General features: G+C 36.4%; 2 protein-coding genes across 6 annotated transcripts; both read left to right on the top strand.

The window, feature by feature from the left end:
• The first annotated feature begins 1,249 nt into the window (after positions 1–1,249).
• Positions 1,250–2,937, top strand: LOC111397659. 3 transcript variants are annotated; one of them, XM_023024665.1, is made up of 2 exons: positions 1,250–1,726; positions 2,374–2,937. In XM_023024665.1, the coding sequence occupies exons 1-2, from the start codon at positions 1,607–1,609 to the stop codon at positions 2,515–2,517; spliced, it is 264 nt and encodes an 87-aa protein (XP_022880433.1). In that variant the 5' UTR covers positions 1,250–1,606; the 3' UTR covers positions 2,518–2,937. The 3 variants fall into 3 exon arrangements, with proteins under 3 accessions (XP_022880433.1, XP_022880431.1, XP_022880432.1); XM_023024663.1 differs by having other exon boundaries at positions 2,076–2,937; XM_023024664.1 differs by having other exon boundaries at positions 1,250–2,235.
• A 6,340-nt stretch (positions 2,938–9,277) lies between these two features.
• On the top strand, positions 9,278–11,127 carry LOC111396724. Of its 3 annotated transcripts, none has more exons than XM_023023204.1 (2): positions 9,278–9,916; positions 10,564–11,127. In XM_023023204.1, exons 1-2 carry the CDS (start codon positions 9,797–9,799, stop codon positions 10,705–10,707), a joined length of 264 nt encoding a protein of 87 aa, XP_022878972.1. In that variant the 5' UTR covers positions 9,278–9,796; the 3' UTR covers positions 10,708–11,127. The 3 variants fall into 3 exon arrangements, with proteins under 3 accessions (XP_022878972.1, XP_022878970.1, XP_022878971.1); XM_023023202.1 differs by having other exon boundaries at positions 10,266–11,127; XM_023023203.1 differs by having other exon boundaries at positions 9,278–10,425.
• The last annotated feature ends 3,518 nt before the right edge of the window (positions 11,128–14,645 follow it).

Below are 14,645 nucleotides of genomic sequence, written 5' to 3'. Positions count from 1 at the left end.
CGAGCCTAGGTACGCCTTAAAGTGGTCAAAGACTTCTTTTGACAACTAAACTATCGCAAAGGTCTAAAATGCCATTCCAGACACTTTGTTGGCACCTAGGCATCGCCAAGGCTTGCCATTTAGAACATTGCTAGAGACAGAGATATGTTGGAACCTCACAAATGCCGAAAAAAATCTCTTCCAACCATCTGCTAAGACCAAAATGACATACGAAAAACATGAAATGAAACCTCAGACAAAGTTGGAAGTCAGACCAGAAACCACGGATAAAGCTAACTATTATGAATTGCGAAATGGAATCTTAGATCAGAGGATTGACCATAGACGTCGACTGCTATGAACCAACAATCGACCATAAAAGGCGCCAAAAATACGAGTAGCAACTACCAATATCGTCGATTACATGAAATAGGGAACTAAATGCTTCCGCTAGATGAGAATCTTAGCCAAAGCAGTAATTTCACTCTCTAGAAAGTCATTTTAGGTTTCTGATACCATGCCAAATTTTGTAAAATAAATTTCTCGTGTGTATTCTCCTTAATTTATAGAATATTACAAAGCTATATAAGGAAACTAGCTATACAAGAAATTAGTACACTAATTAGCTATAAATAATTTACCATTTATTTACTACAAAAAAAGGCAACATTCATCAATTAAATGTTGCTAAAAGGGTCTATTGTCACATTATAAGAAGTGAATGTTGCCATTGATGTTAATAATTGACATTTGGCAACATTTTTTAAGTGAACGTTGCCAATGTCGCCTCTTGCAACTTTTATTTAGTGTTGCGAAACTTTTCATTTTTGCAACATTTGATAAAAGTTGTGAAAGTCCATTTTTCGCAATGTTTTTTCATTTTTGGGTTAAGAAGGCGAGTTGGGTGGGATCATGGGTTGGGGCAATTTTTTTAATTGTAGGCCTTTTTTCAATTGGGCATTCTTCAAAAAAAACATTAGGCCCATTACACGTGTGACATCTCAATTGTTTTGAAATAAATAAATAAAAAAAAGAATAATTTTAGGCTAATATTTTATTTAGGATGGGCCTCTTTTTGTTTAAAAATATTAGGCTGAATAGGAAAAATCAAATTATCCAATCCAAGAAACTCCAAACTCCATTCATTTTTTGATAATATAGTGCAAACCTTTCCATTTTCGTATTTTCCCAAGCCTAAATCCAATCCAGGAAACTAGCAGCAAAGACGCAAAGTGCATGTTGGAGTGAGTTGTCAATTAGAGAGAAATCAAGGGTGATTGGAGGCCATTTAGCCATAAAATCTGTACAATCGAGAATAGATTCAACATTTTGCCTATATATTTTTGTATTGAATCATTGTAAATTAGTACATTAAGAAATAATACAGAACACAATTTATGACATGGTATCAGATCTAAAATAACGCCTTTCTTCTTTATGCCAAATTTCATCCTCGGTAACCCGAATTTTTACAATTCAATATCTTGTATTTCATAGATTCCAAATCACTGAGTTAATAGAAAATTCACTGTGCCAATTCTAATTCTTGTGGACCGTCGAGCACTTGGTTATTCCTGCATAACCGAAGCTTGCAAGTATCAAAATTCTCAACAAGAAATACAAAACTATGAGGGAAAGAAGAGATCAAAGCAATCAATCTTCTGGAACGGGTTGGATCCTTGCAACAAACAAGATCAAAGAAAATTCTAATGACCCTTTTTTGTCCAGATTTCGGCATCTTCTGGTTGTGAGTATTCCAGTTTTTCCTTTTATTTTTTTTGGTGGCTCAACTGCAAGTATCGTAACTATATTTGAGATTTGAAGCTATTTGGACTTGATATTTGGGCTAGTAATATGGCTAGTAATCTTCTTTTGGATTGAAGCTATTTGGACTTGATATTTGGTCTTACTACTCTGCTTTCTCCTTTTAACAGTTTAGTAAGTTGGGTTCAAATTACTTTGGCTACCATTTATTATTCTAGGCTATTGTTTGGTCTGTTGCTTGTTGTTATTGGACTATTGTTATTGCCCACAACAGATGTACCTTTGCAAGAAATGGCTACCCTTCTTAGTAATTTTGGTATTGCCCTCCACAGTACCCAGCAAGATGTTGAGAGTGGTGCGTGGTTACTTAACTCTGGTGCCACCAACCATATGACTTTTACTACCACAGACTTCACTCAAACGTCTTTACCACGACGCTCCAACATTGTCAATACCAATTGCGTGACATCTCTAGTTACAAGAGCCGGCACAGTAAAATTATCTCCTTCTCTTCAACTGCATAATACTCTACTCATGCCTTCTCTTTTGTATAAGCTACTATCTGTAAGCCAGATTACCATTGATCTAAATTTTACAGTACTATTTTATTCGAATTTTTGTCTTATACAGGATATTCTCACCAAGGAGATCATTGGGCGCGGTACTAAGAGGGGAGGACTCTACCATATGGAGGACTTCAGCATAGGTCGAGCACATTTCACACATCTTTTCACTAGTAATAAAGAGCAGCAAATTTTGCTTTGGCGTTGTTGATTGGGTCACCCATCATTTACCTACACGAGACACTTACTTCTTAAGTTATTCTCCAATCTTCAAATGGTTGACTTTAAATGTGAGTCTTGTATTCTAGCTAAAAGTCATCAAGCTTTCTATCCGCTGAGTTTGAATAAGAGTGAAGTTCCTTTTGCTCTGGTACACTATAATTCGTGGGGTCCTTCCCCAGTTTCTAATGTGTCTGGAATTCGCTGGTTTGTGACTTTTGTGGATGATTGTACTCGTATGACATGGTTATATTTGCTCAAAACTAAAGATGAATTGCGGCAAGTATTCCAATCCTTTCATGTTATGATTCAAACTCAATTTTCTAGAAAAATTCAGATTCTAAGATCCGATAATAGTGGGGAATATGTTAACCACAAATTACAAGCATACTTCCAACAATGTGGCATTATCCATGAGACTTCTTATCCATAAACTCCTTAGAAAAATGGAGTTGCTGGGCAAAAGAATAGACATATTCTTGAGACCACAAGGGCAATTTTACTCGGAGCTCATGTACCTAAACGACATTAGGCTGTTGCTGTTACCATGCTTGTTTATCTCGTAAACCATATGTCCTCTAAAGTCTTAGATTTTAAGACTCCTCTACAGGCCCTATCCAAATTTACTCCACTACCTACTACCTTGATGCTTTCACCTAAGGTGTTCGGGTGTGTTGCATGTGTTCATCTTCACAAGAATCAAAGAACCGAACTTGATCCTTGTGCACTACGGTGTTTGTTTTTAGAATATGCTTCTCACCAAAAGGGATACTGATGCTTTGATCCTACAACTCAGTGAACCTATATCACTATGGATGTCACTTTTGTGGAATTAGAAAATTTTTATTCACCCAATTCATCACGTCAGGGAGAGACACAAGATGAAGCAATAAATAGGTTGAAATGGGATAGGGCGAACTCCATGAACTCCAGTTCTCATGAAAATGCAACCAACTTGGAGTCACATGGTAATACGAGTAAAATTTCAAGAAATGTAGCTATAGGTACTCCAAGATTGGAGAACACAACAATGGGAATAGAAATAGAGGAACCTAGAAGGGGAATTTAAGCTCCAGAATCAAAAATTGAAGGACCTCACTTTCCCTACTCTTAAGTACCCGAAGACCCATCTCCTGAGAATATTCCTGAGGTAAGTTCTAATATTATAACTCCAAATGATAATAGGGATATCTCTACTGGTTATAACTTACCTTTTAGGCATAATCGAGGTAAACCGCCTGACAAATACTCATCTGAGGTCAAAGAACGAAGATCGAGATACCCAATTGCAAATTACATGTCAACAAAGAACCTATTTGAGCCTTTCAAGACCTTTGTGCATAAAGTCTCCTCCCACCACGTTCCAACTAGCATCAAAGAAGCCTAGCTGACTCAAAGTGGGCTCGGGCAATAGAGGAAGAAATGGAAGCATTGCAAAAGAATAAGACATGGACTTTAGGTCCACCACCAGAAGGAGCAAAAATAGTGGGATGTAAATGGTTATTTTCCATCAAATACAAGGCAGACAGAACTATTGAATGGTATAAAGTGATGTTGGTGGCAAAGGGGTACACGTAAACATATGGAGTAGATTATCAAGAGACATTTTCATCGGTGGCCAAGCTTAATACAGTCAGAGTCTTATTATCTCTTGCAGCAAATTTAGACTAGCCATTACAGCAATTCGATGTAAAAAATCCCTTTCTCAATGGCAATCTAGAGGAAAAAGTCTACATGGAGGTTCCACCGGGCTATATTGCCTTCTTCAAATACACGATTGGTGTGTAAATTATAGAGAGCTCTCTATGGATTGAAACAATCGCCTAGAGCATATTTTAGGAGATTTAGCTTGGCGATGAAGAAGTATGGCTTCCAACAGAGTAATTCAGACCACACTCTCTTTCTAAAACATCGAATGGGCAAGATAACAACTTTGATAGTTCATGTTGATAATATGATAATTACAAGGGATGATACAGAAGAAATATCTCAACTTCAAAAGCGATTAGCAACTGAATTCGAGATGAAGAACTTGGGAGGACTAAAATATTTCCTGGGAATAGAGGTAGCCAGGTCTAAACGTGGCATATTCCTCTCACAAAGGAAATATATTCTAGATTTACTATCTGAAGTAGGAATCTAGAATGTAAGCCTGCAGACACTCCAATGATGCAAAATCACAAACTGGGTTAATATCACCAAATACCAACGGATAAGGGGAGATATCAAAGAATAGTAGGCAAGCTAATTTATCTTTCTTATACTCGACCTGACATTGCTTATGTTGTAAGCGTAGTAAGTCAATTTATGCACTGCCCAAGCAAGGATCATATGAATGCTGTAATTCACATATTACGATACTTGAAAGGTTCCCTTGGAAAGGGGATCATGTTTTCAAAAAACCATCACTTGAGGATTGACGGCTATACGGATGTAGATTGGGCAGGAAATCTCTCAGATAGGAAGTCTACTTTGGGGTATTTCACATTTGTTGGTGGAAATCTAGTTGCATGGAGGAGAAAAAAATAAAAAGTGGTAGCACTCTCAAGTGCAGAGGTGGAGTTTCGTGGAATGGCCAAAGGACTATGTGAGCTATTTTGGCTCAAACAATTACTAAGGGAGATTGGTTTTGCTCCTACTTCAGAGATGAATCTTTTTTGTGATAATAAAGCTGACATTGACATATCTCATAACCCAGTTCAACACGATAGAACTAAGCATGCGGAAGTGGGGACACACTTTATTAAAGAGAACCTGGAAGCCAGGATCATCAAATTTCCATTTGTAAAGTCTGAAGACCAGCTAGCAGACATCCTTACCAAAGCTATCTAGAAAAACGATTTTCACAACTCACTTGACAAGTTGAGCATTAGAGATCTCTATGCATCAACTTGAGGGGGAGTGTTGGAGTGAGTTGTCAATTAGAGAGAAATCAAGGGAGATTGGAGGCCATTTAGCCATAAAATTTTTATAGCCGAGAATAGATTCAACATTTTGCCTATATATTTTTGTATTGAATCATTGTACACCAGAACATTAAGAAATAATTCAGAACACAATTTTTGATAGTGCAAACCCTTCCATTTCCATATTTCCATTCGAAGTAGATCCATGAATCCATGGGAGGTGCGAATCCGTGGTGGTGAAGCGTGTGTGAAGTCAGGGATGAGAAGCAGAAGCAGCAGTTGTGCAGTGCTGCAAAGTGGAAAGTTCAAATCTGTGGCGTGGATTTCTCGACTTTGTACTTGTGTGTTTTTCTTCTACTTTGACGAGTTGTTTTCTTCTCAAAGGTACCTTTGTTAATTTGTGTATATAAAGAATTAATTCTACAGCAACCAGCCCTTCTACATTCTACCATTTGTGCGTATATGTCTTCCCTTTAATTCCAGCCTCTGCCTTTTTCTGTTGTGTAAATAAAACGAACTTAGCTCTCCTTTTTTGCTGTGTTCCAGTCGTCTTTTCTATCGTTCTCTCCCTTTTTCTTCATTGTTGGCGTGTATATATTTTTTCCACCAAGGCAGCCGCCTTTTTGTATATCTCACCCATTAGTTGGCTGCCAATGTGTGTGTGTATAATAGATTTCCTCAAAGTTGGCTGGCAATGTTTGACTCCTCTCCCTTTTTGTTTCCACCGGCCACAAAATTTTTGGTTTTTTTGTGTATATATCTTGCAAATTCAGCCCACGACTCCCTTTTATGAAATTTGTCCATGTGTGTGTGTATATATACACACACAAGAATGATCTCCTAAGCAATGGTGACATGGCACACCATTTAATTGGTGAATTATTAAATACATGAGACCTATTATTAATTTATTCACCAATTAAATGGTATGCATTGCCATCGATGCTTAACATAACCTAAGCATCGTGTTTAGGAGATCATTTTCGTGTGTGTGTGTGTATATATATATATATATATATATATAATCAATGAGAAATAATTTATTTTTTTTGTAAGAAAGATTGAAACACATCAAACATATTTTTTCTTCCCAAATGAGATCGTAAGATCTTGATTGAGGAGGAAAATTGATTGTCAATGAGAGCAAAAAAACCTTAAAAGACCTCTGATGTCACTCTTTGCACAAAGAATCTAGACCCATGTAAAGCGACAATAGTCATCAACAAAAGTAAAAAAGTATTTATAATAAGTACGAGATATCACCATTGCAAGACCCATACGTCACTACAAAAATATTGAAAATATGCAAAACGGTGAACTATGAGAAGGGAATGATTAAACTTTACTCTTAGCAAGTTTACATGAAGCACAATCAAAAGCAAAAGATGAAATGGAAGCATAATTCTTATTACAAAGCAAATCAGAGTTTAATAAATGTTATAACATACTAGAATTGAGATGTCCCAATTTCTTATACCAATCAAAAGTACCAAAAGCAACAAAATTACAAACAATAGGAAAAGATGAAATAGGCTTGGTCAAATAAGAAATAGACATCCCTCTTTAGGCCTCTTCATGATCGTCTTCTCAAACACTTGATCCTGCACAAAACAACTAGAAGAAGAAAGAGAAAAAGACAAGGTGCAATTGTTTTCAACAAGTTGACCAACAGGTATAAGATTAGTTGATAAGATAGGAAAGACAATAACATTAGATATATTTGGTAATACATCATCTGCGGCTGAGATAGTTAAAGTGTTTCCATTTATTGTGTGTATATGGAGAGGTTGAATATACAGTCTAATGTTACAAAGTAAAAGAGGATCATGAGTCATATGACTAGAAACACATGAGTCTAATAACCTAGAAGAATGAGCAATTGATGTATTACCAGAGACCAATGTTCTAAAAAGCGTAATGCTCGACGATGCATAGAGGCTAAGCTTCAATTGATTCGCGCATAGTGAGGTTTAGGCACACAAGAAAAAAAATATTTTAAATTTTTAATCAATTTAAAATTTATTACTAATACATACAAATCATAGTGTCAAATACAGTTTTAAAAGCTTAATAAAATAAATATATTTTTGAACAATAAACAAGATATATTATAATAATGCTAACTAAAATATATGAAGAGTTTAATTTTTACTAATTAGTAAAAGATTCAAAATGATTAATTAACTTAATAAAACATAAATTACTATTTACAATAGTACAATACACTACAAGTAAACCAAAGGTACAATGTACTGTAGCCAACCAAAGGTACAATAAATTACAACCAAACCAAAAAGATTCTTATCCGACATCGAAAGTTTGCAACAAAATCCTTTGCATTACCCTCTGTAAATTAGTGGACCAATAAGCAGGTAAGCAAATTTTTGGACATTTTAATCTATTGGCCTAAAAGTTGAAAAATTTATAATTATTACTTTTGGGTCTCCAATCAAATTGACCTCAAACTTGAAAACTTTATGTAGTAAAAAATAAAAATTAAAAGCATTAATAATGAGCACCAAAGTGCGCCTATACGAGCCTAGGTACGCCTTAAAGTGGTCAAAGACTTCTTTTGACAACTAAACTATCGCAAAGGTCTAAAATGCCATTCCAGACACTTTGTTGGCACCTAGGCATCGCCAAGGCTTGCCATTTAGAACATTGCTAGAGACAGAGATATGTTGGAACCTCACAAATGCCGAAAAAAATCTCTTCCAACCATCTGCTAAGACCAAAATGACATACGAAAAACATGAAATGAAACCTCAGACAAAGTTGGAAGTCAGACCAGAAACCACGGATAAAGCTAACTATTATGAATTATCTAAAATGCTTCCAGACACTTTGTTGGCACCTAGGCATCGCCAAGGCTTGCCATTTAGAACATTGCTAGAGACAGAGATATGTTGGAACCTCACAAATGCCGAAAAAAATCTCTTCCAACCATCTGCTAAGACCAAAATGACATACGAAAAACATGAAATGAAACCTCAGACAAAGTTGGAAGTCAGACCAGAAACCACGGATAAAGCTAACTATTATGAATTGCGAAATGGAATCTTAGATCAGAGGATTGACCATAGACGTCGACTGCTATGAACCAACAATCGACCATAAAAGGCGCCAAAAATACGAGTAGCAACTACCAATATCGTCGATTACATGAAATAGGGAACTAAATGCTTCCGCTAGATGAGAATCTTAGCCAAAGCAGTAATTTCACTCTCTAGAAAGTCATTTTAGGTTTCTGATACCATGCCAAATTTTGTAAAATAAATTTCTCGTGTGTATTCTCCTTAATTTATAGAATATTACAAAGCTATATAAGGAAACTAGCTATACAAGAAATTAGTACACTAATTAGCTATAAATAATTTACCATTTATTTACTACAAAAAAAGGCAACATTCATCAATTAAATGTTGCTAAAAGGGTCTATTGTCACATTATAAGAAGTGAATGTTGCCATTGATGTTAATAATTGACATTTGGCAACATTTTTTAAGTGAACGTTGCCAATGTCGCCTCTTGCAACTTTTATTTAGTGTTGCGAAACTTTTCATTTTTGCAACATTTGATAAAAGTTGTGAAAGTCCATTTTTCGCAATGTTTTTTCATTTTTGGGTTAAGAAGGCGAGTTGGGTGGGATCATGGGTTGGGGCAATTTTTTTAATTGTAGGCCTTTTTTCAATTGGGCATTCTTCAAAAAAAACATTAGGCCCATTACACGTGTGACATCTCAATTGTTTTGAAATAAATAAATAAAAAAAAGAATAATTTTAGGCTAATATTTTATTTAGGATGGGCCTCTTTTTGTTTAAAAATATTAGGCTGAATAGGAAAAATCAAATTATCCAATCCAAGAAACTCCAAACTCCATTCATTTTTTGATAATATAGTGCAAACCTTTCCATTTTCGTATTTTCCCAAGCCTAAATCCAATCCAGGAAACTAGCAGCAAAGACGCAAAGTGCATGTTGGAGTGAGTTGTCAATTAGAGAGAAATCAAGGGAGATTGGAGGCCATTTAGCCATAAAATCTGTACAATCGAGAATAGATTCAACATTTTGCCTATATATTTTTGTATTGAATCATTGTAAATTAGTACATTAAGAAATAATACAGAACACAATTTATGACATGGTATCAGATCTAAAATAACGCCTTTCTTCTTTATGCCAAATTTCATCCTCGGTAACCCGAATTTTTACAATTCAATATCTTGTATTTCATAGATTCCAAATCACTGAGTTAATAGAAAATTCACTGTGCCAATTCTAATTCTTGTGGACCGTCGAGCACTTGGTTATTCCTGCATAACCGAAGCTTGCAAGTATCAAAATTCTCAACAAGAAATACAAAACTATGAGGGAAAGAAGAGATCAAAGCAATCAATCTTCTGGAACGGGTTGGATCCTTGCAACAAACAAGATCAAAGAAAATTCTAATGACCCTTTTTTGTCCAGATTTCGGCATCTTCTGGTTGTGAGTATTCCAGTTTTTCCTTTTATTTTTTTTGGTGGCTCAACTGCAAGTATCGTAACTATATTTGAGATTTGAAGCTATTTGGACTTGATATTTGGGCTAGTAATATGGCTAGTAATCTTCTTTTGGATTGAAGCTATTTGGACTTGATATTTGGTCTTACTACTCTGCTTTCTCCTTTTAACAGTTTAGTAAGTTGGGTTCAAATTACTTTGGCTACCATTTATTATTCTAGGCTATTGTTTGGTCTGTTGCTTGTTGTTATTGGACTATTGTTATTGCCCACAACAGATGTACCTTTGCAAGAAATGGCTACCCTTCTTAGTAATTTTGGTATTGCCCTCCACAGTACCCAGCAAGATGTTGAGAGTGGTGCGTGGTTACTTAACTCTGGTGCCACCAACCATATGACTTTTACTACCACAGACTTCACTCAAACGTCTTTACCACGACGCTCCAACATTGTCAATACCAATTGCGTGACATCTCTAGTTACAAGAGCCGGCACAGTAAAATTATCTCCTTCTCTTCAACTGCATAATACTCTACTCATGCCTTCTCTTTTGTATAAGCTACTATCTGTAAGCCAGATTACCATTGATCTAAATTTTACAGTACTATTTTATTCGAATTTTTGTCTTATACAGGATATTCTCACCAAGGAGATCATTGGGCGCGGTACTAAGAGGGGAGGACTCTACCATATGGAGGACTTCAGCATAGGTCGAGCACATTTCACACATCTTTTCACTAGTAATAAAGAGCAGCAAATTTTGCTTTGGCGTTGTTGATTGGGTCACCCATCATTTACCTACACGAGACACTTACTTCTTAAGTTATTCTCCAATCTTCAAATGGTTGACTTTAAATGTGAGTCTTGTATTCTAGCTAAAAGTCATCAAGCTTTCTATCCGCTGAGTTTGAATAAGAGTGAAGTTCCTTTTGCTCTGGTACACTATAATTCGTGGGGTCCTTCCCCAGTTTCTAATGTGTCTGGAATTCGCTGGTTTGTGACTTTTGTGGATGATTGTACTCGTATGACATGGTTATATTTGCTCAAAACTAAAGATGAATTGCGGCAAGTATTCCAATCCTTTCATGTTATGATTCAAACTCAATTTTCTAGAAAAATTCAGATTCTAAGATCCGATAATAGTGGGGAATATGTTAACCACAAATTACAAGCATACTTCCAACAATGTGGCATTATCCATGAGACTTCTTATCCATAAACTCCTTAGAAAAATGGAGTTGCTGGGCAAAAGAATAGACATATTCTTGAGACCACAAGGGCAATTTTACTCGGAGCTCATGTACCTAAACGACATTAGGCTGTTGCTGTTACCATGCTTGTTTATCTCGTAAACCATATGTCCTCTAAAGTCTTAGATTTTAAGACTCCTCTACAGGCCCTATCCAAATTTACTCCACTACCTACTACCTTGATGCTTTCACCTAAGGTGTTCGGGTGTGTTGCATGTGTTCATCTTCACAAGAATCAAAGAACCGAACTTGATCCTTGTGCACTACGGTGTTTGTTTTTAGAATATGCTTCTCACCAAAAGGGATACTGATGCTTTGATCCTACAACTCAGTGAACCTATATCACTATGGATGTCACTTTTGTGGAATTAGAAAATTTTTATTCACCCAATTCATCACGTCAGGGAGAGACACAAGATGAAGCAATAAATAGGTTGAAATGGGATAGGGCGAACTCCATGAACTCCAGTTCTCATGAAAATGCAACCAACTTGGAGTCACATGGTAATACGAGTAAAATTTCAAGAAATGTAGCTATAGGTACTCCAAGATTGGAGAACACAACAATGGGAATAGAAATAGAGGAACCTAGAAGGGGAATTTAAGCTCCAGAATCAAAAATTGAAGGACCTCACTTTCCCTACTCTTAAGTACCCGAAGACCCATCTCCTGAGAATATTCCTGAGGTAAGTTCTAATATTATAACTCCAAATGATAATAGGGATATCTCTACTGGTTATAACTTACCTTTTAGGCATAATCGAGGTAAACCGCCTGACAAATACTCATCTGAGGTCAAAGAACGAAGATCGAGATACCCAATTGCAAATTACATGTCAACAAAGAACCTATTTGAGCCTTTCAAGACCTTTGTGCATAAAGTCTCCTCCCACCACGTTCCAACTAGCATCAAAGAAGCCTAGCTGACTCAAAGTGGGCTCGGGCAATAGAGGAAGAAATGGAAGCATTGCAAAAGAATAAGACATGGACTTTAGGTCCACCACCAGAAGGAGCAAAAATAGTGGGATGTAAATGGTTATTTTCCATCAAATACAAGGCAGACAGAACTATTGAATGGTATAAAGTGATGTTGGTGGCAAAGGGGTACACGTAAACATATGGAGTAGATTATCAAGAGACATTTTCATCGGTGGCCAAGCTTAATACAGTCAGAGTCTTATTATCTCTTGCAGCAAATTTAGACTAGCCATTACAGCAATTCGATGTAAAAAATCCCTTTCTCAATGGCAATCTAGAGGAAAAAGTCTACATGGAGGTTCCACCGGGCTATATTGCCTTCTTCAAATACACGATTGGTGTGTAAATTATAGAGAGCTCTCTATGGATTGAAACAATCGCCTAGAGCATATTTTAGGAGATTTAGCTTGGCGATGAAGAAGTATGGCTTCCAACAGAGTAATTCAGACCACACTCTCTTTCTAAAACATCGAATGGGCAAGATAACAACTTTGATAGTTCATGTTGATAATATGATAATTACAAGGGATGATACAGAAGAAATATCTCAACTTCAAAAGCGATTAGCAACTGAATTCGAGATGAAGAACTTGGGAGGACTAAAATATTTCCTGGGAATAGAGGTAGCCAGGTCTAAACGTGGCATATTCCTCTCACAAAGGAAATATATTCTAGATTTACTATCTGAAGTAGGAATCTAGAATGTAAGCCTGCAGACACTCCAATGATGCAAAATCACAAACTGGGTTAATATCACCAAATACCAACGGATAAGGGGAGATATCAAAGAATAGTAGGCAAGCTAATTTATCTTTCTTATACTCGACCTGACATTGCTTATGTTGTAAGCGTAGTAAGTCAATTTATGCACTGCCCAAGCAAGGATCATATGAATGCTGTAATTCACATATTACGATACTTGAAAGGTTCCCTTGGAAAGGGGATCATGTTTTCAAAAAACCATCACTTGAGGATTGACGGCTATACGGATGTAGATTGGGCAGGAAATCTCTCAGATAGGAAGTCTACTTTGGGGTATTTCACATTTGTTGGTGGAAATCTAGTTGCATGGAGGAGAAAAAAATAAAAAGTGGTAGCACTCTCAAGTGCAGAGGTGGAGTTTCGTGGAATGGCCAAAGGACTATGTGAGCTATTTTGGCTCAAACAATTACTAAGGGAGATTGGTTTTGCTCCTACTTCAGAGATGAATCTTTTTTGTGATAATAAAGCTGACATTGACATATCTCATAACCCAGTTCAACACGATAGAACTAAGCATGCGGAAGTGGGGACACACTTTATTAAAGAGAACCTGGAAGCCAGGATCATCAAATTTCCATTTGTAAAGTCTGAAGACCAGCTAGCAGACATCCTTACCAAAGCTATCTAGAAAAACGATTTTCACAACTCACTTGACAAGTTGAGCATTAGAGATCTCTATGCATCAACTTGAGGGGGAGTGTTGGAGTGAGTTGTCAATTAGAGAGAAATCAAGGGAGATTGGAGGCCATTTAGCCATAAAATTTTTATAGCCGAGAATAGATTCAACATTTTGCCTATATATTTTTGTATTGAATCATTGTACACCAGAACATTAAGAAATAATTCAGAACACAATTTTTGATAGTGCAAACCCTTCCATTTCCATATTTCCATTCGAAGTAGATCCATGAATCCATGGGAGGTGCGAATCCGTGGTGGTGAAGCGTGTGTGAAGTCAGGGATGAGAAGCAGAAGCAGCAGTTGTGCAGTGCTGCAAAGTGGAAAGTTCAAATCTGTGGCGTGGATTTCTCGACTTTGTACTTGTGTGTTTTTCTTCTACTTTGACGAGTTGTTTTCTTCTCAAAGGTACCTTTGTTAATTTGTGTATATAAAGAATTAATTCTACAGCAACCAGCCCTTCTACATTCTACCATTTGTGCGTATATGTCTTCCCTTTAATTCCAGCCTCTGCCTTTTTCTGTTGTGTAAATAAAACGAACTTAGCTCTCCTTTTTTGCTGTGTTCCAGTCGTCTTTTCTATCGTTCTCTCCCTTTTTCTTCATTGTTGGCGTGTATATATTTTTTCCACCAAGGCAGCCGCCTTTTTGTATATCTCACCCATTAGTTGGCTGCCAATGTGTGTGTGTATAATAGATTTCCTCAAAGTTGGCTGGCAATGTTTGACTCCTCTCCCTTTTTGTTTCCACCGGCCACAAAATTTTTGGTTTTTTTGTGTATATATCTTGCAAATTCAGCCCACGACTCCCTTTTATGAAATTTGTCCATGTGTGTGTGTATATATACACACACAAGAATGATCTCCTAAGCAATGGTGACATGGCACACCATTTAATTGGTGAATTATTAAATACATGAGACCTATTATTAATTTATTCACCAATTAAATGGTATGCATTGCCATCGATGCTTAACATAACCTAAGCATCGTGTTTAGGAGATCATTTTCGTGTGTGTGTGTGTATATATATATATATATATATATATA

The sequence above is a fragment of the Olea europaea genome, chromosome 7 (genome assembly GCF_002742605.1).
Source record: "Olea europaea var. sylvestris chromosome 7, O_europaea_v1, whole genome shotgun sequence".
Taxonomy (NCBI): Eukaryota; Viridiplantae; Streptophyta; class Magnoliopsida; order Lamiales; family Oleaceae; genus Olea; species Olea europaea.
This window is presented reverse-complemented; position numbering and strand designations above follow the sequence as displayed.